Source organism: Geotrypetes seraphini, chromosome 5 (genome assembly GCF_902459505.1).
Source record: "Geotrypetes seraphini chromosome 5, aGeoSer1.1, whole genome shotgun sequence".
Lineage (NCBI taxonomy): Eukaryota > Metazoa > Chordata > Amphibia > Gymnophiona > Dermophiidae > Geotrypetes > Geotrypetes seraphini.
This window is the reverse complement of record NC_047088.1, coordinates 20,946,959-20,972,673: the sequence shown is the minus strand read 5'-3', so window position 1 is coordinate 20,972,673 and position 25,715 is coordinate 20,946,959. Positions and strand designations below refer to the sequence as shown.

Sequence of the window (25,715 nt, the reverse complement as noted above, 5' to 3'; positions counted from 1 at the left end):
GGGAGAGGAGGAGATAGTAGATGTTGCAAATGAGCAGAGTAGATGAGCCATTTGACCTTTATCTGCCATCATGTTTCTATAACCATAAGGTTCTATGATCTCACAATGTAGGTATAAAGAGCCTTAGCCTATAGGAAGAGGAGATGCATTTGCCTTAGCCAATAGGGAGAGGAGGAGATAGTAGATGTTGCAAATGAGCAGAGTAGCTGAGCCATTTGGCTTTTATCTGCCATCATGTTTCTATAACCATAAGGTTCTATGATCTCACAATGTAGGTATAAAGAGCCTTAGCCTATAGGAAGAGGAGATGCATTTGCCTTAGCCAATAGGGAGAGGAGGAGATAGTAGATGTTGCAAATGAGCAGAGTAGATGAGCCATTTGACCTTTATCTGCCATCATGTTTTTATAACCATAAAGTTCTATGATCTCACAATGTAGGTATAAAGAGCCTTAGCCTATAGGAAGAGGAGATGCATTTGCCTTAGCCAATAGGGAGAGGAGGAAATAGTAGATGTTGCAGATGAGCAGAGTAGATGAGCCATTTGGCCTTTATCTGCCATCATGTTACAATGTTTCTATAACCATAAAGTTCTATGATCTCACAATGTAGGTGTAAAGAGCCTTAGCCTATAGGAAGAGGAGATGCAAATGTTAAGAGCCTTAGCCAATAGGGAGAGGAGGAGATAGTAGATGTTGCAAATGAGCAGAGTAGATGGGCCATTTGACCTTTATCTGCCATCATGTTACAATGTTTCTATAAAAGGGAGAAAGAAAATCCAACGTAGTTTGCAGTAAACAACAGCAACCAGAAAACAACAAACAGACTGCATTATCTTAAGTATTTATGCTTAAATTCATTAGGACCCCTGAGGAAGGCGTGTCATCCGAAACACGGACCTGTGTCGGGTCCCTTGGTTGGCTATAAGGGACTGCATTTACTAATAAACAATGCCTGCATCTTGTACATTGTCTACAATGTTTCTATAACCATAAAGCTCTATGACCTCACAATGCAGGTGTAAAGAGCCTTAGCCTAAAGAAGAGGAGATGCAAATGTTAGCCATAGCCAATAGGGAGAGAAGGAGATAGCGGATGTTGCAGATGGGCTGACTAGATGGGCCATTTGGCCTTTATCTGCCATCATGTTTCTATGTTTCAGACTGAAGCAGATTCTGAACTCATAAGAACAGCCATGCTGGGTCAGAGCAATGGTCCATCAAGCCCAGTCTCCTGTTTCTAACAGTGGCCATTCTGTACCTGGCAGAAGCTCAGCTCATCTACAGTAGCTCTGTGAAGCCTCTTCATTGCAGTGGGATCCTTCACCTAGTCGTAGCAGTAATAGGGAATGATGTCAGAAACCTCCATGGCCAGGCCATTCATCACATCTGCCCCTTCCTTTGGCCTCTGTGGATTCTGACTGCACTGTACTTGCAGATCAATTTCTCCATGACTGTTTTTAAGGGGGGGGGGGGTTGTACCTGCTGTACAGTGCAGGTTACTTTTGCCATGGTTTCCTAGGATAAGCATCAACAGCAGTTTCACAGCTGTTTTGAGCTGAGGTGCTGCAACACTGTTCTTGCCTTTGGGACAACATTCTAAGCACCCACCACTCTTTCCATGAAGTAGAAGAGTAGACATCTGGGATGTCACTGAAGACTGGCTTCATAAAGCCATAGGCCAAAGATGTATTGGATTATCAGTGGAGGACTTTGAGCAAGGCATGACACGGAATTTAATGCATTTGAAAGATGAGAGGTCTGAGAAGGAAAAGGGACCTAGATCTGACAGATTCACATTCTCAGGCTCAGGAGTCATCTAAGGAAATACTTTTTTACAGAAAGGGGGGTGGATGCGTTGGACAGTCTCCCGGAAGAGGTGGTGGAGACAGAGACTGTGTCTGAATTTAAGAAAGCCTGGGATAGGCACATGGGATCTCTTAGAGAGAGGAAGAGATAATGGTTACTGCGGATGGGCAGCTCTCTGACCTCACAATGCAGGTGCACAGAGCCTTAGCCTATAGGAAGATGAGATGAAATTGTTAAGAGCCTTAGCCAATAGAGAGAGGGGAGATATGATAAGAGACGTTTAAATGCCTACAAGGCATAAATGTGTATGAGTTGAGTCTCTTTCATTTGAAAGGAAACTCTGCAATGAGAGGGCATAGGATGAAGTTAAGAGGCGACAGGCTCCGGAGTAATCTACGGAAATACTTTTTTACAGAAAGAGTGGTGGATGCGTTGGACAGTCTCCCGGAAGAGGTGGTGGAGACAGAGACTATGTCTGAATTTAAGAAAGCCTGGGATAGGCACATGGGATCTCTTATAGAGAGGAAGAGATAACGGCTACTGCAGATGGTCAGACTGGATGGTCCATTTGGCCTTTATCTGCCGTCATGTTTCTATGTTTCTCAAGAGATTTTCGAAGCTGGGACGTTGGATCATTTATTATACTTTGTCTATTGTCCTTTGATACTGTAGTTTTGGAGGTCAATTTGGGATCAAGTAAATAATTTATTAGAGAATCCAGTGGCTTTATCATATGATACTATTTTATTTGGTACACTTATGAGAGCTAATGTGAGAAATAATAAGCTACTTTTTGTAATGACAGGGGTTGCCCTGCAACTCATTTTAAGAAACTGGAAAAACTGGGATAGGTTGAGATACACATTCTGGTGGGAATCTGTATGTTATACCTTTAAAATGGAGCATTGCATGGCCATACAATGGGGACGTTACAAGAGTTTTATGGACGTTTGTAATGTAATGTAATGTAATTTATTTCTTATATACCGCTAAACTCCGTTAGGATTCTAAGCGGTTTACAGAAAAATAGACAATAGGGTACATTAAAATTATAAGTAAAATAGGTACTTAGATATTCCCTTACTGTCCCGAAGGCTCACATTCTAACTAAAGTACCTAGAAAAATGACAATTAGTAGAGTAATGAAAAAATAAAATAGAGATAGAAGAGAAAAAATAAGAAAATAAACATTCTAATAAGACTACAATGGTCTAAAGGACTTTGAAAGGTTGAAAAAAGAGGGGAGATAGGAAATAGAAGCAGAAGGGAGAACCGTTGAAACTATAGAATTCTTGGGAAATTTAAATAATAAACTAGGAAACAAAAACCAAGTGGCAAAACAATGAATGAGATTTAAAAATAAAATATCATAAACTAAAAAGAAAGTGAAAAAATAAAAACAAACAGTCAAGACTGAAGTCCAGCTTGAAATGACTTCACTGCTTTGGCTGCGAAACTTCTCCAGATGTCATCCGATCCTTGTCAGCAAACCGGAAGCCCCAAATCCAGAGTCTCCAGTCATCAACTCGTCTAAGATGTTCACTCTCTCCTCCTGCATGTCAAATTCGCTGAATCTGTCTCCTTTCAGGACAGGCACCGCTTGCGTCTCTCTGACCGTTTGCGGCGCCAACCATGGCCTCCCCCTCGTGGTGGCGGTGGTGGTCGTGGGGGTCGTTCCTCATCATGGCCGAAAGCTAGCGGCTGCAGCACCTTCTCTGAGTCGACGCTGCTCAGCAGAACCAGGCTAGCTTCAGGGCCGGGTGCCTCTAGCGGCGGCGGGCGAGCGCCAGGTTGGCTGCCGGCTTCTCGGCGACAGGGGTGACGTTTGGGAGCCATTGGCTAAATTTTGTAAGGAGAAATTGGTGAAACTAGAGGACTTAAATTGAGGTTGAGGATGGTAGACTTAAGAGTATTATTAGGAAATTATTTTTTCACAGAGAGGGTGGTGGATGCCTAGAATGCCCTCCCAAGGGAAGCGATGGAGAGGAAAATGGTGACGGAATTTAAAAAAGCATGGGATGAACATAGAGGATCTCTAGTTAGAATTTGAATGGGCAGCAAACATTCATGGTTTGAATCCCGCAAAGGAGATGGTTTGGATAACCTGGAGTGAGCTTCATCGGTAGTCGGAACTTAAAGACAGTCTAAATAAGATGTGTTTATCTCCTTTTTTTCTTCATTGAATTTTCACTCATTAGAATCTTGGATTTCTTTAATATGGGACTTTAAATATTGATTAAGTAAATAACTACTTTCTTTAATTTAATTTCTTTTGATGTGAATTGTATATCTTAATCATTTCTGTACAAGAAGTGTATTTTCTTGATAAAGTGTTTAAAAAAAAATAAAATAATATAAGGAACCACAAGACAGTCTAAGGTTTATAGCCCAGAAATAACAAAGATAAAAAAGACATTTTAATTTAACCATGAAATTGTAATGCATGTAATTACAGGGCAGACTGGATGAACCATTCAGGTCTTTATCTGCTGTCATTTGCTACATTACTACGTAAGGCTTGTTGCCGAAACACAGATGATGTTGAGTTCTTGCTGTTCACCGCACACTCCAGCTTTTTCAATAAATGACACACTTTTAATTACATTGGTTTTCTTGGACCATTTTTTAATTTCCTGTATTCATCCAGGCATACAACATTTTTGGTTCAACTGTTTCACCACTACATTTATTCGAATCATTGCCCTACACTTTGCGCTCAATTAACCGTTCAAAACATAATATAATCTTATGGAAGATTAAACTGAAGACCTGGCAGAATCCGGAATGTTCTTTAGTGCTTTTTCCTGATTCCTTTTTGGACCCAACTCAGAAGAAGGGACTTATTGACCTTAAAATCTTGAGTCATAGTTTGGGATGGGACAACAGATTTTTTTTTTTTTTAATGTCCTAATTTTTGTTTTATACGTTATGGCGGATAATATTGTTTTTCCCTTTTCTCTCCTCCCTAAAGAGCTTCAGGATTCATTTTTTATATTATAGAAAAGGCTCACTAAACAATTTGGGGAGCCCAAGGAGGCCTCGACGACGAGACAATCAAGGGAAAGGAGTCGTGAGGATGAGATGTCAATAATTCAGCCACTACACAATTTGCCACTTCCCATAGCGATTCTCCTGCAGCAAATGCCCCGAAGCCCATAGGAATTGAACGGGCTTCGGTGCATTTGACGCACCGGTACTCCCTCCTGCAGCTTTGTATAAGGGGCCTTAAATGAGTTTCCAGTTCCCATAGTTGATCTTTAACTGGCTTATTATATTCAGTCCATATCCGGGAGAGCCGCTATACTCACGTTACCCCTCTCCTAAGGTCACTTCATTGGCTTCCCATTTGTTTCATACTACAATTCAAACTCCCTTTACTGACCTATAAATGTGCTCACTCAGCTGCCCCTCACTATCTCTCTTCACTTATTTCCCCCCCCATGAGCTCCGCTCAGCTGTTAAATCCCTCCTATCTCTGCCATTCTCTTCAGCTGCCAACTCCAGAGACTCCTTCTACCTTGCTGCACCGTATGCTTGGAACAAGCTGCCCAAATCCCTAAGGTGGGCTCCGACTCTGGTAGTGATCAAGGTCCAGTTAAAAGCCCACCTCTTCGAGACTGCTTTCAACTCCTAACTCCTCTCACCTTGGGTTCTCAGCTGCCGTCAGTGCCTCACTTCCTCTCTGCACCTTTTCTTTTTCTGCATCCCCCCTCCCCCCACTTGCAGTTCAGGACCCCGTTTGGAGGGCCTCCGCAGACGTCGACAGGATGACATCATGCACGCACGCGATGGCATCACGTTGATGTCCGCGCACTTCTGGGCGCCCTCGAGCCGCGGTCGCCACTTTAGTGTGCCGCAGCTCGCAAAGTTTGCGAGGCACTGGCCTAAGGTAACCACCTAGTTTGCTTGATGGTTAGACCAACCCTGTGGAGAGGGAGATGAAATGTTATGTGTGGAAGAAGGGAGGAGTGGAGTGAATACATACTATGGGATAAAAGAAATGGGACACGAGAATGAGATCAACATGAGAAGAAAGAGGAAGAAGGATAGAAATCTCTAGAAGAGAGTCTAAGAGAAGGAGTAGGTGAAGAAGAAAACAAAATAATCAGAGGGGAGAGGGAATTTAGGATGTGAAAAACAGCCTTCTATATAGAAAAAAAAAAGAGGTGGGGGGAGAAGATACAGCCATACAGGGAAAGAAGCCCCAAGCTGTGGAGAAAGCGGGCAGGATCATGAGGAACACAGGGGGCCAAGGATTAAGGGAGAGGGGAAGGAGAGAAAAAGGAAAACATAAGGGAAAGAGGTGATAGGAGAAGAGTGCAGGCTGGCAAAGGAGATAAGCAGGAAGAGAAGGGAAAGAGGAAGTTTTGAAATCTCAATTTTGGCAGAAAGAAACAAAGGGAGCGGGAGAATTCTAACAGGATAGAATCCAGTTGTCAAGTGCCCATTTAGAGTATGCCAATGCATGTCTGCTCAAGGCCTGGATGTGAAACGACATGGAAAAGTGTACCATGTTAGGAAGCGAGGGGATGCTTGAACTGTGTGCATCTGTGTGTATACACATATGTTTCCATGTGCATCTGTGTCTGGGTGCATCTCTATGGGCTCCTTTTACTAAGCTGCGCTATCGGTTTTAGCATGTGCTACAATGCCGCGCACGCCAGATGCTAACGCCTCCATTGAGCTGGCATTAGTTTTTCAGCGTAGCACAGGGGCTAGCGCGCGCTAAAAACGCTACCGCAGCTTAGTAAAAGGAGCCCCATGTGTTTGTGTGCCGGCATGTTTTTTGGCCTATGCATACAGGACAGACAGACGGATAAACCTTCCCCAGTAGGTGCTATCACTTGGGTGAAACAGATCTAAAAGAGGACACCAGATTGGGAGAGAATAACAAAGGGACAGAGACAAGACCAGAAAAGGAGGATACTTGTATTTGGTATCTGTTTATTTGGAGTTAGCTCACACCTTTTTCAGTAGTTGATCAAGGTGAGTTATATTGAGGTACAGGAGATATTTCCCTGTCCCTGGAGGGCTTCCAATCTAACCCTCCCCCCACTTTTTACAAAACCTCCGGCCGACGCACTGAGCGCTACGGGCTGCTCCCGATGCTCACGCACCGGCCGACGGTTTTGTAAAAGGGTGGGTAAGGAGGGAGGGGGGGGGTTAGTTTGTTCCTGAGGCAATGGAGAGTTTTATTTATTCAATTTTCTTTCTTTTTTTTTAAATTAAGTTTATTGAATATACAATTCTTCAGAACAGTACAAGATAAAGAAATACATCATACAAAAAAAGGAAATTAAAATTCTAACAGAATTTCTTCTAGCCCTCATTTAATTGGGGGAGTTATCATAATTACTTCAAATAATTCAAATAGTAATTAAATTAACTCGAGAAAACTCAAGTTAAAGCTCCTTTGTGCCTTTTATATCTTGACTCTCAATAAAGACCTAGTTTCAAATGATTTCTCTACATTCTTTCCCTGTTCCCGAAAACTTAAAAATTGCTGAAACTGTGTAGGATCCCAAAAAATAAATTCCTTCTCCTGTAATTTAATTATACATTTACATGGAAATTATAGAAAAAAATGTAGCTGCCAGAGCCAACACTAGGTTTTAGCAATAAAAGCTTTGGATAGGTACTTGGAAGACAAAGGGATTGAGGGGTACAGATAAGAGTAGAGGTAGATTATAGGGATGGGATAAGAGGTAAGTTATAAAATGAATCAGGGATCACTGTTCAGGCACTAGGCCTGACGGGCCGCCGCGGGAGCGGACCGCTGAGCAAGATGGACCTCTGGTCTGACTCAGCGGGGGCAACTTCTTATGTTCTTATGTTCTACGCATCGGAGTTGCTCTCGCTACATCTTGAAATATAAGAACATTATCTTCACAATTTTCTACACCATTCTCCCAGGGGAGCTCAGAATGGTTTTACATGAATTTATTCAGGTACTCAAGCATTTTCCCCTGTCTGTCCCAGTGGGCTCACAATCTGTCTAATGTACCTGGGGCAATGGGGGGATTAAGTGACTTGCCCTGGGTCACAAGGAGCAGTGTGGGTTTGAACCTACAACCTCAAGGGGCTGAGGCTGTAGCTTTAACCACTGCACCACTCTAGAAATCAAAATGTAGTGAAAGTGAGCCTAGTCTACGACAATCAAGCCATTGTGACATCACGGATGAAGTTGGCTCTTATTGGTGGAATGAGGCATTGTGACATCACAGTCTCAGCTCTGGTTACCAGAGACAGAAGCTTTATTCAATTTTCTATACTGTTCTCCCAGGGGAGCTCAGAATGGTTTTACATGAATTTATTCAGGTACTCAAGCATTTTCCCCTGTCTGTCCCAGTGGGCTCACAATCTGTCTAATGTACCTGGGGCAATGGGGGGATTAAGTGACTTGCCCTGGGTCACAAGGAGCAGTGTGGGTTTGAACCTACAACCTCAAGGGGCTGAGGCTGTAGCTTTAACCACTGCACCACTCTAGAAATCAAAATGTAGTGAAAGTGAGCCTAGTCTACGACAATCAAGCCATTGTGACATCACGGATGAAGTTGGCTCTTATTGGTGGAATGAGGCATTGTGACATCACAGTCTCAGCTCTGGTTACCAGAGACAGAAGCTTTATTCAATTTTCTATACTGTTCTCCCAGGGGAGCTCAGAACGGTTTTACATGAATTTATTCAGGTCCTCAAGCATTTTCCCCTGTCTGTCCCAGTGGGCTCACAATCGATCTAATGTAGCCCAGTTGTTAGCACAGAGCAGCGAGACAAGTAGCACGGACTAGGGAATGACACGGGGACAAATTTTTCCCCGTCCCCGCAAGAACTCAATTTCCCCGCCCCGTCCCCGTGACTTTTGTCGCTATCGCTGTTCCTGCCCCATTCCTGTAAGCTCTGCCTTTACCACGCAGGCCTCGAATTTATGATTTCAAAGTGTTGGTGGCTTGTGCAGATAAGGTTGGGGCCGGAAAAGAACTTGCGGGGACAGGACGGGAAAATGAATTCCCGTGGGGACGGGGAAAAATTTGTCCCTGTGTCATTTTCTAGCTTGGACCTTAGGTACAGGGAAAGGTCTCCACCTCTAAGCTGTCCATATTTAAATAGTGGATTAAGGAGAGGTGTTTAATTCTAACCCGACAGTGTGTGACTAAGACTTGATACTCTCTAAGAAGCAAATGATTTCCTTATCAAGCTATCCCCACCCCTCACCTATGTTTATTTAATAGCAGAAGGTCAACATTCACCTTGCTTCAGTGAGCAGGGCATTAATTTATTGTAGAAACAGGAAAGTAGTGTTCATCTCATTGCATGTCTTAAACACCTGCCACCCGAATGATAAAATCTGATGGCAGATAAAGTCTGAAAAGTCCACCTGCTCAGTTACAATACCATAGGTCTTCCCTTAACTCAGGGGTGTCAAAGTCCCTCCTCGAGGGCCGCAATCCAGTGGGGTTTTCAGGATTTCCCCAATGAATATGCATGAGCTCTATTAGCATACAATGAAAGCAGTGCATGCAAATAGATCTCATGCATATTCATTGGGGAAACCCTGAAAACCCCACTGGATTGCGGCCCTCAAGGAGGGACTTTGACACCCCTGCCTTAACTTCTTCTTATCTTGGCTTCCTCTGTGCTCATTCCAAGCTCTTTTAGAGCCAAAGAAAAATGTACACTTCTCCCTCCGTATTCGCTGTGATAGGGGAATTAACAGACCCGCGAATACAGATAAACCACAAATGACTTTTTTCATATGTTATTTGCTGTTTTCTATTAAAAACCATTGTGAATATTGTGAAACCGCAAATAACATGATGGGAGAACTGGTCTGTTCCTGAAGGAGAGGCAAAACATGGTGAAGAAAGTGCTGGGAATCAGCGATTTCTCTATGCAAGCTGACGTAATTGGGGGGGGGGGGGGGGGGGGGGAGCCAGCAAGCTAAAAACTATGAATAATCGAAACTGCGATTGCTGAAACCGTGAATACGGAGGGAGAAGTGTATTACTATTAAAATCATAGCACTGCAATGTTTTTAAGCGCTTGAGTCCACGAGAAATAGCAGCATTCTCCTGACCCATAAAAGGTAGCTTTGGGGGCTGGCCCAGTGGTTTAATGACATATGGTATGTACTTTCTCACAGAAGGTCTCAATTTTATATTGCCCATCATATAATGCTCTGCCATACCAAGTCACCATGTTTTTGTCATACAGTGCTTTGCCATATTTTTCATGCACTGCCACCTTTTCTCCCACTCCACTATAGATTGTATATTTCTTACTATATAAGCCATATCATGTCTACCATGCTCTAAATTCACATGCTATATCCACTACACAATATTTGCCATCCCATGTCCACCGCACTATGTTCTACCATGTTAAATGCCATACTGTCATGTCCTACTAGGTTAGCTACGCTTGTACACTGTGCTTGCCAGGCTATGTTTGCCATTCTATCCTTGTATATATAACACTATGTTTGCACATGCTATATTTGCACATGGGATCTCTTAGAGAGAGGAAGAGATAATGGTTACTGCGTATGGGCCATTTGGCCTTTATTTGTCATCATGTTTCTAAACTACACTTGTATGTATAATACTATGTCCTCCATGCTATATTTGCCATAATGCACTTGTGTATATAATACTATGTCCGTCATGCTATACTTGCACGTGGGATCTCTTAGAGAGAGGAAGAGATAAGTAATGGGTACTGTGGATGGGCAGACTGGATGGGCCATTTGGCCTTTATCTGCCGTCATGTTTCTATGTTTCTAAACTACACTTGTATATATAATACTATGTCCGCCATGCTATATTTGCCATACTACACTTGTACAATACTATGGCTGTTATGCTATATTTGCCATACTTCGCTTGTGTATATAATACTGTGTCCGCCATGCGATGTTTGTCATGCTATGCTTGTATATATAATGCTAGATACCTAATGCATTGAAATTTGTCTTGAAAAGAAATGTCACGCTTAAGGAGTATAAAAAATTGCAGACTGAATCACTTCCTACACATGCTGTCGTGAATAGGTGCTTGAAACCTGAATAACTTGTTATAATATACTGTCTATTTGCACATATGGTGGATGAATATTTTGTTTTTTGTTTGGGTGCACACCCTTTTACCATTGTTCAGTTGTGCAAAGGGTCATGTGGGTGTGTGGAGGGGGGGGAGGTACAGGAATAGATGCCAACTTTATGAAATGATTGAGGGTGCTACCCCTGCCTGGACCCTGTGAAAAAGCTTGCTTTCTATCGAGGTGCTCAGCAGAGCCGGCACCTATGAAAGAAGGTGAAATTGAAAAGTTTGCAGCAGTGTATCAAGTTTAAATAAAACTGTAAGACATTGCATTCCCTGTGATTCTCGTTTCTTTAATCAACCATAGTATTATATACACAAGTGCATTATGGCAAATATAGCATGGAGGACATAGTATTATACATACAAGTGTAGTTTAGAAACATGATGACACCTATCTTCAAGAAGGGATCGAGGGGTGACCCCGGGAACTACAGGCCGGTGAGCCTGACTTCAATTATAGGGAAGATGGTGGAAGCTATGATCAAGGACGGCATTTGCGAGCACATCGAGAAAAATGACCTATTGAGAACAAGCCAGCACGGATTCTGTAAGGGAAGGTCGTGCCTAATGAACCTTCTGTACTTCTTTGAGGGAATAAGCAGTCGGGTGGACAATGGGGAGCCCATAGACATCATTTACCTCGACTTTCAAAAGGCTTTCGACAAGGTGCCACATGAAAGGCTACTTAAGAAGCTGTGGAACCACGGGGTGGGAGGGGATGTGCACAGATGGATCAAGCACTGGCTGTCGGGTAGACTGCAGAGGGTTGGAGTAAAGGGTCAATATTCTGACTGGCGGGGAGTCACGAGCGGTGTGCCACAGGGGTCGGTGCTGGGGCCATTACTCTTTAACATATTTATCAATGACCTGGAAAAGGAGGCAAAGTGCGAGGTTATAAAATTTGCAGACGATACCAAACTGTGCGGCAGAGTTAGGACCAGGGAGGAGTGTGAGGACCTACAAAGAGACCTGGACAAGCTAGAAGACTGGGCAAACAAATGGCAAATGCGCTTTAACGTGGACAAATGCAAGGTCATGCATATAGGGAAAAAGAACCCGTTGTTCAACTACAAATTGGGGGGGGGGTATTGTTGGGAGACAGCAGACTTGAGAGAGACTTGGGTGTGCTGGTGGATGCATCACTGAAGCCATCTGCACAGTGCGCAGCAGCCTCGAAAAAAGCCAACAGGATGCTTGGCATCATAAAGAAGGGCATAACAACCAGAACACGGGAAGTCATCATGCCATTGTATCGAGCGATGGTGCGTCCACATCTGGAATACTGCGTTCAGTATTGGTCGCCGCACCTCAAGAAGGACATGGCGGTACTTGAGAGAGTCCAAAGGAGAGCAACGAAAATGGTAAAAGGGCTGGAACACTGCCCATACGCCGAGAGGTTGGATAGGCTGGGGCTCTTCTCTCTGGAAAAGAGGAGGCTCAGGGGAGATATGATAGAGACCTTCAAGATCATGAGGGGCATAGAGAGGGTGGATAGGGACAGATTCTTCAGACTGAAGGGGACAACAGGTACGAGGGGGCATTCGGAGAAACTGAAGGGAGATAGGTTCAGAACAAACGCAAGGAAGTTTTTTTTCACCCAAAGGGTCGTGGACACTTGGAATGCGCTACCGGAGGAAGTGATCAGGCAGAATACGGTACAGGGATTCAAACAGGGATTGGACGGATTCCTGAAGGATAAAGGGATCGTGGGATACTGAGGGAGGAGCTGGGATGTAACACAAGTATAGAAAGCTAACCAGGTAATGAGTATAGAAACCAAACCAGGTCGTGCATGTGCAAGACCGGAGGGTTAGGACCTCGATAGGAAGACAGGACTTAAATGAGAAACCAAGGTGGCAAGGGAGCCCCTTCTGGTGATACAGACAGGTCGTGACCTGTTTGGGCCGCCGCGGGAGCGGACTGCTGGGCGGGATGGACCTGTGGTCTGACCCGGCAGAGGCACTGCTTATGTTCTTATGTTCTAACCCACAGCCGTGACTAGCCTTGTTACTTTTGGGCTGGTACCACATCACATGACCCTTTTACATCTGGAATACCATTTCTTACAGCCCTTTCCTGTACGACTGAATCATTTACCCACTGCAGCCCTTGGCATTCTCTTTTCCTTGTTAAAAACTTCTTTCGTCGTGATTGTGTCCATTTAGAAACATCTGGAAATATGGCAACCTTAGAGCCAAAAAACTCAGCTTTTTCAGTTTTGTAGAATAATCGAAGAATTGCTTCTTTATCTTGAACAAAAACAAATGTAACTAATAGTGTGGCTCTAACATAAAATTATTATTATTATTATTATTATTGGTGCCAATTTATTTAAACCATTTATTACTCGCTATATCCCATAATTCTATGCGAGTTACAAAGCCAAGTCAGCCTATTACTTAATTCAGGCACCTCACTTTAACCGTGCTTTATAGAATTTGTGGGTGTGAAGGCAATTCTGTTCCATAAAGGAACATATAAACTTAATCAAGTGCAGTATACATGTGCCAAGTCATTAGGTATGAGCATTGATGCCAGCCAAAGAACTGATGTAATTTCTCATTATGTGCAGTGTTGAAGAAGTCCGATCACATAACCCCTGCCTACCAACTCCTGCACTGGCTGCCAATGGAGGCACGTGTGAAGTTCAAGCTGGGATGCTTCTGCTTCAAGGTACTATCCAGTCTAGCCCCTAAATATATAACCAACCTCTTTTCCTTCTCAACCAACAGACATAAGAGGAGTACACACCTGCAGTTCATCTCCCCATCGGCTAGAGCAGTGGTTCTTAACCTGGGTTCGACCGAACCCCAGGGGTTCGGTGAGTTAGTCTCGCGGGTTCGGCGGAGGTCAAAACACACCTCCGACTCATATAGCGCGCAATCCTTTTCGAGGATGCTGGACATAAAAACGAAGAAAAGGAACAGACTTTGTTGCGAAAATGACATGAGAGTGGCACTTGCCAAGGTAAAGCCATGCATTTCTGAACTGGTCTCTGAGAGGCAACAGCAGAAGTCACACTGATTTGCAGTAAATTTCATTATTATGTTATTATTATTTGAAATATAGGAGAACTTTTTTGTTTTCAAAATTGATATAATTTTTTCCCTCACTGTATACCTATGTTTTGAATTTGTAAAAATCATATTTTATTTTTCCAATAAAGAAGGGTTCGGTGAACACGCATATGAAACTGGTGGGGTTCAGTACCTCCAACAAGGTTAAGAACCACTGGGCTAAAGGATGAAAATTTAAGAGACACCATCAACATCTTCTATCGTATCAAGCAGCCTTATGGGGCAAACACCTGGAAAAACTAATTATACACGCAAATAACTATGGCGAATTTAGGAAACACCTAAAAACATACCTGTTCTTGAAGTACCTAGGTAACGAATCTAGAGAATCGTTCCCATCACAATCTCTCCCTTAAACTGTTAGCCACTAATCTCTAACTATGTATGTTCCACTCAATTTGTAGCATCTTTTTAATCATTGTAAACCGCATAGAACTTCATGGTCCTGCGGTATATAAACTGTTATTGTTATTGTTAAAGAATCCAGTGGACGTATGCACCGCAATGTTACGGAGAATTGAACATTTGATACGCAGCAGGATGTGCCCCTGAAGAAGGATACGAAACGGGGTACTCTGTAAGGCAATCAGCCAAGGATCCCCCCCCCCTCTTCAAGGAACCTACTGAACACTTGCGGACATCATGAGATGTTTCCGTCTTGATTGTTTGTGATTTATAATGGGGGAAACTTTTTTCACAAGGATATGTGGGTTTAAGCGATTTTTGCGATTCTTCTGCATTTAGGGCTCCTCGTACTAAGCTGTGCTAGGGCATTAGCGCGCGCTACAATGCTGCGCACCCTAGACGCTAACGCCGGCATTGAGCTGGCATTAGTTGTAGCCGCGTAGCGCAGGGTTAGCGTGCGCTAAAAACGCCAGCGCACCTTAGTAAAAGCAGCCCTTCATATTTTCCGATATCTCGATTTTATCTTTGCACACGGCACTTTTGGAATTTAAATAAATGTTTAAAACACGGGATGGTAACAAGTGATGTTTGTGGGTAGATCCTGCAGTGCCATTTTGGGTGCACAAGAACTGTGGACATATAGATCCATGGTGAGACCCCATCTGGAATACTGTGTACAATTCTGGAGGCCGCATTACCGCAAAGAATGTGCTGAGACTGGAGTCGGTCCAGAGAATGGCCACCCGGATGGTCTCGGGACTCAAGGATCTCCCGTACGTGGAATGGCTGGATAAGTTGCAGCTGTACTCACTCGAGGAACGCATAGAGAGGGGTGACATGATCGAGACGTTCAAGTATCTCACGGGCCACATCGAGGTGGAAGAAGATATCTTCTTTTTCAAGGGTCCCGCGGCAACAAGGGGGCATCCGTGGAAAATCAGGGGCGGGAAACTGCACGGGGACACCAGGAAATTCTTTTTCACTGAAAGGGTGGTTGATCGCTGGAATAGCCTTCCACTTCAGGTGATTGAGGCCAGCAGCGTGCCTGATTTTAAGGCCAAATGGGATAGACACGTGGGATCTATTCACAGAGAAAGGTAGGGGAGGGACATTAGGGTGGGCAGACTAGATGGGCCGTGGCCCTTATCTGCCGTCTATTTCTATGTTTCTATGTTTACCCTGGTGAGCTCCCTAATCATTGACAGGAGGTTCCCACAGACTGATAAACCTCCTATTTATGAGTAATAGATAATCATTACAAAGGTGCAAATTTGCAATCAGGGTTCTGTGTGCAAAGTAGAGATTCAGGAGTAGGTCTTTCATAGTAGCATATTTTGTTCTGACTTCTCTGAAATTCTATCGGCTCTCTCGATATTTTTTGCACAAATTGGCTGCCAGGAATTGCACCTGGTTTCGGCAGGTATAAGCCCTGGTATAAAATTGATAGGCCAGGGTTCAAAGGCTGCTTCTTTCTCTGACATTCCCCAGATGAGTCATTTCACCTGCTGTTGCCTCTTAGGGGGCTCTTTTACAAAGGTGCTTTTTACAAGGAGTCACAAAAAAACGGCGTGCCATGAGTTGTGCTTTGCTTGCATAAGTTTTGCATTTGGAGTTGGATGACAGCGGCTACCTCGGGAGACCCTTGATAAAGCGTATCAACGCTTTATCGGGTCTGGCTCCCAGGTTGGTGGACACAGAGATAAGTGCAAATATCATAAATAAGCAAATAAAAAAGAATGGCACATAGCACTTTAAACGCATATTGAAATATAGCCATTTATTGGTGTGCATGAGTTGTGTTGAGGCATCCCGCGTTAATGTTGCCACATACATGTGCTACCCACATGCTACAAATTAACATTTATTTTTGTGGCGGGGGCTTGACTGGGAGTGGGCTTATCTGGGTCTGGGGCTTGTCTATGCTAATTGGTTAGTCCAGCGACTTTGCCAAACACTAACTAATTAGGCCCAGATTCTGAAAGTGGCGTCGTTACAAAGGCTCCGCTAGGACCTCTACTGGCACCAAAGCTAATTGTTTTAATTGGCTATTAATGGTATGGTAATTGATCGTAATAAATGGTAACACTTTCACTTGAATTAATGCATGATGCCAAATTATGTAGTATCAGAACAGCACAGGCTCTACAATAAGTTAAATAGAAGGAAAAAGCCTCAGAAAAGGGCCCTCCCACCTCCACAAAAAGGGGTTTATAAAAGGTGGTTGAGCGGTCACCTCATTGGCAAAAAACTTCATCAAAATTAAGGAGATTCTTTGCTGGGCTGTAGAAAACACTCAAAAACAGAGAAGAAAAAATGATTCAACTTATCTTCAGCTGATCGGTACACCAACAGTGGCCAGCGTTTCACAAATCTGCTGCCTCAGAGTGTAGCACGACCGATCAGACTTTAAAGCGGGTCGCTAAACGCGTCTCCTGCATCGTTGATTTTTCACTGTATCTGCATTCTCTTGATGGTAATTGCCCGTGCCATTAAAAACAAATTAAAAGGAAGAAAAAAAGTAGGTGCCGCGAAACGTCTACAAAGCATGGCACCGGAATCGCGTGTATGCAGACTCTTAGCAGCGCTGAACGTCAAACGAGGCATGGTTTCGGGCAGGGTTGATGTTCGGCACCACCAAGCATGTGGGCCTGTAAAACTCCGGCCTACATTGCCGGCGCCTACCCTTTGACGCAGGCCGCAGTTCTGAAAGCGGCACCAGTTCTGAAAGCATAATCAGTGCGAAACGCGACCAGTGCTATTTTTTTTCAGGCGCATACCAATTATGGCGCTGCTTTCAGAACTCGGGCCTTAGTGCGTGCTCAGCGCCTGAGCCCTTGCCACTTGAGTTTGCCGCGAGAGATTCCAGAATTTTACTTTATTAAAAAAAAAATTTCCTTCAAAAGTATACACTGGAATAGATAACACGTACATTGTGTATGCAAGAGTCTGTCAATGTTATGAGCATCTGCGTGCTTAAGGATAAAGCCACCCAGACAAGCTTCATTCTCTGAAGTGATTGGTCCTTGAAAAACTAATGGCAACTCATTTTATTTTTTTATGCAGGAGTTATTCTAACTTGAGCAACAAAGCAGTCAAGGTTTTGTTACTGTTTGGATCTTCATAGTTTTGTGAACTTGGATTTTCAGCTCTGACAGAAATTAAGTCGATAAAAAAGAGAATGACTGCAGATGGTAGAGGATGAAATGTATCTTTGCTTGTCGAGCCATATTTTGAGTTAATTTGCACTCAAACAAGCACATCCATCACATTGATTAGCAATTCTGTTCTAATTCTGCAATTTCAATTACAGTACTCCCCTGAGATTTGCAGGGGATTCCGTTCCAGGAACCCCCTGCGAATCTTGAAAAACCGCGAATACAGTTTATACTGGGGGAGACAGGAGAGGGCAGCCGGAGCGCCGGCGAATGAAGGAAATCACTCGCGGTATGCTCCGCCCGCCTTTTCCTGCACTAAAGTCGGGCCTCACCAATCGGGAGCTGCGTGTCAAAGCAGCTCCCGATTGGTGAGGCCTGACTTTAGTGCAGGAAGAGGCGGTCGGAGCATACCACGAGTGATTTCCTTCACTCGCCAGCGCTCTGGCTGCTCTCTCCTGCCTCTCTGGCTGCCCTCTCCTGCCCGGTCATTCGCGGTCAGAAAATACCGTGAATGACTGGAACCGCGAATCGCTGACCGTGAATGACCGGGGAGGGGCACTGTATAATGCGCTGTGAAAAACATTTGCTCCATTTAGTGTGCCAGAGCTGAAAAAGTTTCAGAGACACTGCTTTATCGTGTGGGAGAACCTGTGTAAGGGTACACTAAGGCTTCTTCCCCCCTCCCCCCCCCCCCAAGAAAAATGCAACGCACTGTTAGGTAAAATTGGAAAGGTGGTCCAGAAATGTGACACATTGTGCTAGATCTCAGACAGACCTCAGCACAGATCAGAGATCAAACCCTTACACTATATCTGAATACCACAGGAAAAATCTTTGGCCCTGCGCCATTCGATATCAGAAAGTGAGATCTCTGCTAGGATGTTAAGCTTCGTGTTCCTCTGTACACCTCCCTGAATCAAATTAACAGTAACAATGAAGCCTTTTAAAATAAGTGAAATATGAATAACCTGGATAAAGAAAACAATGAATTCCTAGTTCACCATTAAAAAAATTAGCCCTTTGACAGACTTTTAATGTTCCCTGGGACCTAAAACAAATCATCATACTGAAAGGTGTTTCCTTCCATTCCTTCTCATGCTTTCTTTTTTTCTCTCTCTCTCTCTCTCTCTCGAGTGTTTGCCATAATTTGAAATTTGGACTTTATTGTTTTCTATGGGCTCCTTTTACTAAGGTGTGCTAGTGGTTTTAGCACGCGCAACAAAGCACCGCGTGCTAGACGCTAACGCCTCCATAGAGCTTGCGTTAGGTTTTCCATTTAGCACGGGCTTCTCGTCGGGGGGAGAGAACAGGGACTTCAGCTAGGTAATTTGAGACTGGCGCTGGAGAGATGCTTCATAGTACTAACAAGGCAAGGAAGCATTCAGCTGAAGCGGGTAAGGAAGTGGCTGGCTGTCTTTTTCAAGGGCTTCATTGAATTTAGAGCTCTTTCAGGTTCCTTGGCTGCGCTAATAGAAGAAGAAAAAAACCCAACTCCGACGGCCCAGAGGTCTCGCGCATGCGCAGACCATCTACAGAAGGTCTGCGCATGCGCGGGGATCGCTATAACACGATCCGTGCCTGCAGATGGGGGCATTCCTCTGATCGCTCTCATCTGCATGTTAGAGTTTCCTGAATTCTTTGGACCTGCCCAGATCGGGCAGGTTAGTGAATCCAGCCCAATGTGGCTATCAAAATCTACTGTATAGTCCATCCAGTCAGACAAACAATCAGTCAGACAAGCAATTAGCGTGCTCTGGGCCATGTATATGTTTAATTGTTGAAAGCTGGGTTTCCGCTTGGAAAGAGCGTCAAAAGGTTTGACCTGACACCGGTTTTATTTTATAATCTTGTAACCAGCAGATGGCAGCAAATTCCACGTAAGACAAAGAGATCTTTGCTCACCCGAAGGCAGCAGCTGCTTTTTAAATTGCAGGACCACTCCTGTGGAACCACCTGCCCTGGTATTTAAATGCGTGCACAAATCTAAAGCAGTTTAAGAAGCTTTTAAAGACTAATCTGTTTATTTTGGCATATCTCGTGGAGAAGTGAAATGCAGACACACTGATGTGAGACTTTGTGGCACTCTCCCTTTATTGAATTTTTAAAAAAAATATTTTCTTTTTATATCTGGTTGTGTATTCATTTTATGTGTTTTATGTACTGTAATCCAGGTATACAAAGTGCAAAGCTTAAGTGGGATATGCTGCAGGCCTCAGATATAAGTTACAAAAGAAAATGCCATACCAAAGCATGAGAAAGCTGAGGAAATTCAGTAGAAAAACAAGAAAGGCAGGAGTCACTATCCGGTTGCAACTCAGTATGACAGGTTAGTGATTCTTGTGGCAGATATATAACACAACTTGCAATCCATGATCCTGGGAAGCTTTCTTAAAGGGGTTGGTTAAAATATGACTGTGGTCCTCCTTCTCCCAAAGCCGTACTCCCAAAGGAATCTACCTCTATGAATCCCTAGCAATCTAGGAGTGTCTGGGACAGGAGCAATCCCCAGTTGCTCCTTCCTTTGCCAGTGCAGGGGTCAAAGTGGAACCAGTGACCTCTAGTGGTAGTCTTGCAAAAAAGACTTTGCTATTGCAAAAGATGGCGGCATCCATGCCAATTTTGAAGCTTACACACTGAAGTGGATTACAAAATCACACCCATAGTAAAAAAACAAAACAACAAAACCCAACATCAAATCAATCTAACAATTGTTGCTTCTCCATCCCACTGCCTCAGAAAAAGGCTTTGACAAACAAACAAGTAGGTCTTCAGATCTTTTTTGAATTGTACTGCAAAGTCTCTGACAATTTATTCCATGATAATAAACTAGCTATTGAAAAAGTTTCTGCATATCTTACTTTCCCTATTCCTTCAGTGGATAACTTCTTCTGATCTCAAATGTCTCCTCATAAAAAATACCAAGGTACAACAGAGTACAACGTCTGGTGTATTATTTTCAAGATGTTATTTTCCACCCATGCTTTTACTGGTAGCCAATGTAGTGGTTTCAATAAAGGCATATGAGGGTGGTTTGAAAAGTTTGGTAAAAAAAAAACAAACAAACCCAAGTTAACCAATGTAGTCTCCGTCGATTGATAAACACTTAGTCCAGCAAGTTTCCAGTTTGTTTGTTTTTTGTATCATAGGAAAAATAGCTTACAATAAAACTGGAACATAAGAATAGTCATGCTGGGAAATCTGCGGATGCCATGCAATGATGTCACGCGTGTGTGCATAACTTCATTGCGTGGCATCCATGCATGTGCGGATTTCCGAGGGCAGGCAGCAGGGAGCGGGACTGGGGCATAATGGGAGGGCCTGGGCAGGTCTAGGGGTCTGGATTTTACTTTAGTAATATCTGGCAAGCCTACCCCATTGCCCCAGGTACATTACTGTAAATAGATTGTGAGCCCACTGGGACAGGGGAAAATGTTTCAGTACCTGAATAAATCCATGTAAACTGTTCTGAGCTCTCCTGGGAGAATGGTATAGAAAATTGAATAAGTAAAGGAATAAATAAAGGAAAAACTAAAATGGTGAGGGCTCTTCAGCTTGGAAAAGAGACGGCTGAGGGGAGATGGGATTGAAGGCTACAAAATCCGGAGTGGAGTAGAACGGGTACAAGCGGATCGATTTTTCACTCCGTCAAAAATGACAAAGACTAGGGGACACTCGAAGTTACAGGGAAATACTTTTAAAACCAATAGGAGGAATTTTTTTTTCCACTCAAAGAATAGTTAAGCTCTTGAATGCATTGCCAGAGGATGTGGTAAGAGCGGATAGTGTAGCTGGTTTTAAGAAAGGTTTGGACAAGTTTCTGGAGGAAAATTCCATAGTCTGTTATTGAGAAAGACATGGGGGAAGCCACTGCTTGCCCTGGATCGGTACCATGGAATGTTGCTACTATTTGGGGTTCTGGAATTTTGCTATTCTTTGAGATTCTGGAATGTTGCTACTCTTTGTATTTTGGCCAGGTACTAGTGACTTGGATTAGCCACCGTGAGAACGGGCTACTGGGCTTGATGGACCATTGGTCTGACCCAGTAAGGCTATTCTTATGTTCTTATGTGAGCCAAGTATAGGACAAATAAGCCATTGTAACATCACTGATGAGGTTGGCTCTGAGGCATTATGACATCACAATCTCAGCTCTGGAATGTTGCTCTCATTGGGGTTCCGGAATCTTGCTATTCTTTGAGATGCTGGAATGTTGCTACTCCTTGGGTTTTGGCCAGGTACTAGGGACCTGGATTGGCCACCGTGAGAACGGGCTACTGGGCTTGATGGACCTTTGGTCTGACCCAGTAAGGTTGTTCTTATGTTCTTACATGAGCCAAGTATAGGACAATTAAACCATTGTGACATCACTGATGAGGTTGGCTCCAAGGCACTGTGGAATGAGGCATTATGACATCACAATCTCAGCTCTGGAATGTTGCTCTCATTGGGGTTCCGGAATCTTGCTATTCTTTGAGATGCTGGAATGTTGCTACTCCTTGGGTTTTGGCCAGGTACTAGAGACCTGGATTGGCCACTGTGAGAACGGGCTACTGGGTTTGATGGACCATTGGTCTGACCCAGTAAGGCTATTCTTATGTTCTTAAAGAAAGAGATCATATTCCAGTATTTTGGAGTAAGGCTTGTGGCAGCTGAGAGACAGTAGTCACTTCTGTTGGGATCCCTCTTGTGTTCATGAAGAGCCAGGAAGTGGGACTGGATCCCTGACAAACAGGGCTGTTTTGATAGGGTAAATATTATATTGATATCGTATAAGGATAAATTAATTTTGTGTATCATTAAGTTGTAATGCTATATTTTGGAATGTGTCTTATTGCTATTGTAACACTCGGAGGTGATTTTGTAAAACCATTTTTGCAAGTATCTGACAAAGTTTGGGCAGAGCATGGGTGGAGGTTGAAAATATTCATGTAGATTTTAAAATTTGTTCATCTGTGTGCCTTTGGGAATAAACTAGGCATGGGCATTTATGCCAAATCAAAAGCAATTATTTAAAAAAAAAAAAAAAAAAAAGAAGTATCCGCATCTGCAAGGTACGAGGAGGTGTTGAAAAGTTCTCGGCCAAACCAAGAAGAGAACGACGTGGATATGGTTCAATCCGTATCAAAATATGGAATTTAGTTTCTGCAAATTGGCGAAGAATTTAGGAAATTGGTTGGTTGGGCTGAGAACTTTTCACCACCCCCTCGTACTATTTGGGTTTCTGACAGGTACTTGTAATCTGGATTGGCCACAGTTGAAGACAGGACACTAGGCTAGATGGACCATTGGGCTGACCCACTATAAGTATAGGACAATCAAGCCATTGTGACATCACTGATGAGGCTGGCTCTTAGGCACTGGTGGAATGAGGCATTATGACATCACAATATCTGCTCTGGATACCAGAGACTGTCATTCTGTAGTGTCTGTTTCAACCTCAGTCCTTCTACACCAGCATTCTTCAAAGCAAAGCTTGAGGGTCAGTGGTTGTGGCCATTCATCCTCTGATTCTTATGTGAGCCAAGGATAATGAAGCCATTGTGACATCACTGATGTGATTGGCTCTTAGGCACTGGTGGAATGAGGCATTATGACATCACAGTCTCAGCTCTGGAATGTTGCTACCAGGAGATGCTGAAAAGTTTTCAGCCCAGCCAAGAAGAGAACGACGTGGATATGGTTCAATCATAGAATTTCGTTTCTGCAAATTGGCACTTAACAAAATAAGATAACCCTCTTTTCAGCTACAGAGGCCCAGCGTTTAGGAAGCTGGTTGGTTGGGCTGAGAACTTTTCAGCACCCCCTCAGAGTCGTGATTTCTGCCAATTACACGACTGTTTTATAAAGACATATAGGTGCCCATCTGTTTTTATAAAATACCACCTACGTAGACATTTACTTTCCGTCTTAAACCAGGCAATTTGTTATAAAATTCCCCTTATTCAGTCTGCTCTGAACACTGGAAAATAGCATGACCCCCATGACCTTTCAGTCGACTTTTCACCTGCATAAAATGCTTTGAAATTTTTCTTCATCACTGTGTTTAATAACTGATGCTCCAAGAATGGGATGCATTAAACCAGGGGTGTCCAACCTTTTGGCTTCCCTGGGCCGCATTGGCCGAAAAAAAATGTTTCTGGGGCCGCACAAATGCACAAACACTGCAGCAATAATAATAATAACTTTATTCTTCCATACCGCCACAATCTTGCGACTTCTAGGCGGTTTACAATCAAGAGAGTTGGACATTCAGCAAATTACAGTATGCAGATAGTCAGAGGAAATACAGAGTGCATAGACTTTAAGAGGCAAAATTATAGAAGTACAATTTGCTGAGCAAGTATAAGAAATACAGTTTGGTAAGTGATGTCTGAGAGGACCTGTTTGGAATAAGCCGCACATTTCAAAGAATACAGCGAAAAATTACGATATGATATAGATAACAATTTGTAGGTATCACAGTACCGTGAAATTCAATGCGGGCCTTTGAGGGGAGAGAGGAAAAGGGTAGGAGGTCGGGAGGACCGTTATTGAGGAGAGAGAAAGAGAGGAGAGCAGGTCAGTTGTTTAGGTATTTCAGGAACAGGTATGTTTTTAGGCGCTTCCTGAATTCCCCGTAAGTAGTGGGCGAAAGCAGTTGATCTAGGTCTTTACCCCATAGGGCTGCTTGGTGAGAGAGAAGGGAGGAGGGAGAGGAGGGAGCTGGCAAGACAGTAAACACCCAGGGGCAGCAGAGGCAAACACTGCATCGCCCTCAACCGGGGCCACACAAAATACTTCATGGGGCCACATGCGGCCCTCGGGCCACAGGATGGACATCCCTCCATTAAATATAGTCTGTCTTTTTTGTTGCTTTGATTGGTCGAACTTACAAATAAAACATTGAATGGCAAATGTCCTGTTGGATCGCATTCTCTGTCACGCTTGCTTATACTTTGCATTACCAAGAGCTGCAATGCTTACTAGATCCGGGGTGTAGCTCTGTCTCCATACCGTTAAAAACGTACACACGGTTAGCTGAGTCACACCGTCTGTTGCCAAACAGTGCCTGGTAATGACTAGCTCATTTCCAGCCACAGATCTTGATAGGAGCGAGCCTGCTGTTTGTCACAAGTTGACTAATGGATGGGAAAGCCAGCACACAGAACTGAGGTCAGAGCGCAAAAGCTGATTCTGGCGTTGAACATGTCAACAAAGTCCACTTTTCAGGTTTCAGGTTTATTTAAAAATTTGATATACAGGACCGCCTTATTAAAAATTCAAAGCGGTTTCACATAACATAAAACCAAAGTATACTAGGAAAGTAACTTAAAAACAAATTACAAGCAATCAAATGCACTGACAAACATTAACTTACCAGAATTTATGGATAAACTACTTATTCCATATCTCTCCGTTCTGCAGCTCACAATCTCCTTAACATTCCATCCTTAAAATATATTAATACTTTAAGATCCAATAATTTTGCCGTGGCAGCTCCTTCCCTTTGGAATTCCATTCCCAACTATATAAGGGAAGAAACTTCTGTAGGCCCTTTCAAGATTAAGTTGAAGACTTTCCTATTCATAGACGCTTTTGAGACATAACTGCCCTCGTTAGGGCAACAATTTTTTTGATATTTCCCTTTCCTTATTGTTCTTCTCCTTACCGATTGTGGTTCTCCCCTTCTTCCTCTTGTTACTTTTGTTTGTCTGGTGTATGTACGTTTGTTTTTACTGACATATCCCCCGTAATGATATGTTCTGTTTTTTAATCGATTGTTTTTATGTCATTGTATAATGACAATGAATTTTATTGTACACCGCTTTGAATTTCAGATTAAGCGGTATAACAAATTTTTAATAAACCTTAAAACCTTGTTTTCTTCCACTTTAGACAGATAATCAGGCAGCATCTATATGCAGCCCTATGCTGCCTCCTTTCCCCTTGACTCTAACCTGGACTTTCTCTCCATACCAGTGCCAAGCATGCCTATAATGTGTGAGTGCTGACTTCTACCGCCACTCAACGGTAGGCCACTCAACACCCTGTCTTCTTTCTCTGTGATTATTCCAACTCCAAATTCTATACCCAGGTCTCCATCTCCTCTTTTTACTAAGTTTCCTAATAATCGAAACTAGCAATGCCATTGTCCAAAACATTCAGGTTCCATAAACTCATTACAGTTTTTAACT

General features: G+C 43.3%; 1 protein-coding gene across 9 annotated transcripts in view; it reads left to right on the top strand.

Annotated features, from left to right (window-relative positions):
• Nucleotides 1–18,819: 18,819 nt before the first annotated feature.
• Nucleotides 18,820–25,715, top strand: part of VSIG1 (V-set and immunoglobulin domain containing 1) — a 71,506-nt gene continuing 64,610 nt past the window's right edge. For 2 of the 9 annotated variants that reach the window (XM_033944314.1, XM_033944306.1), the window contains exons 1-2: nt 19,090–19,202; nt 19,713–19,867. In XM_033944314.1, the coding sequence (XP_033800205.1) occupies nt 19,777–19,867 (91 nt within the window). In that variant the 5' untranslated portion in view covers nt 19,090–19,202; nt 19,713–19,776. The other 7 variants (XM_033944308.1, XM_033944312.1, XM_033944309.1 and 4 more) reach the window with 7 other exon arrangements.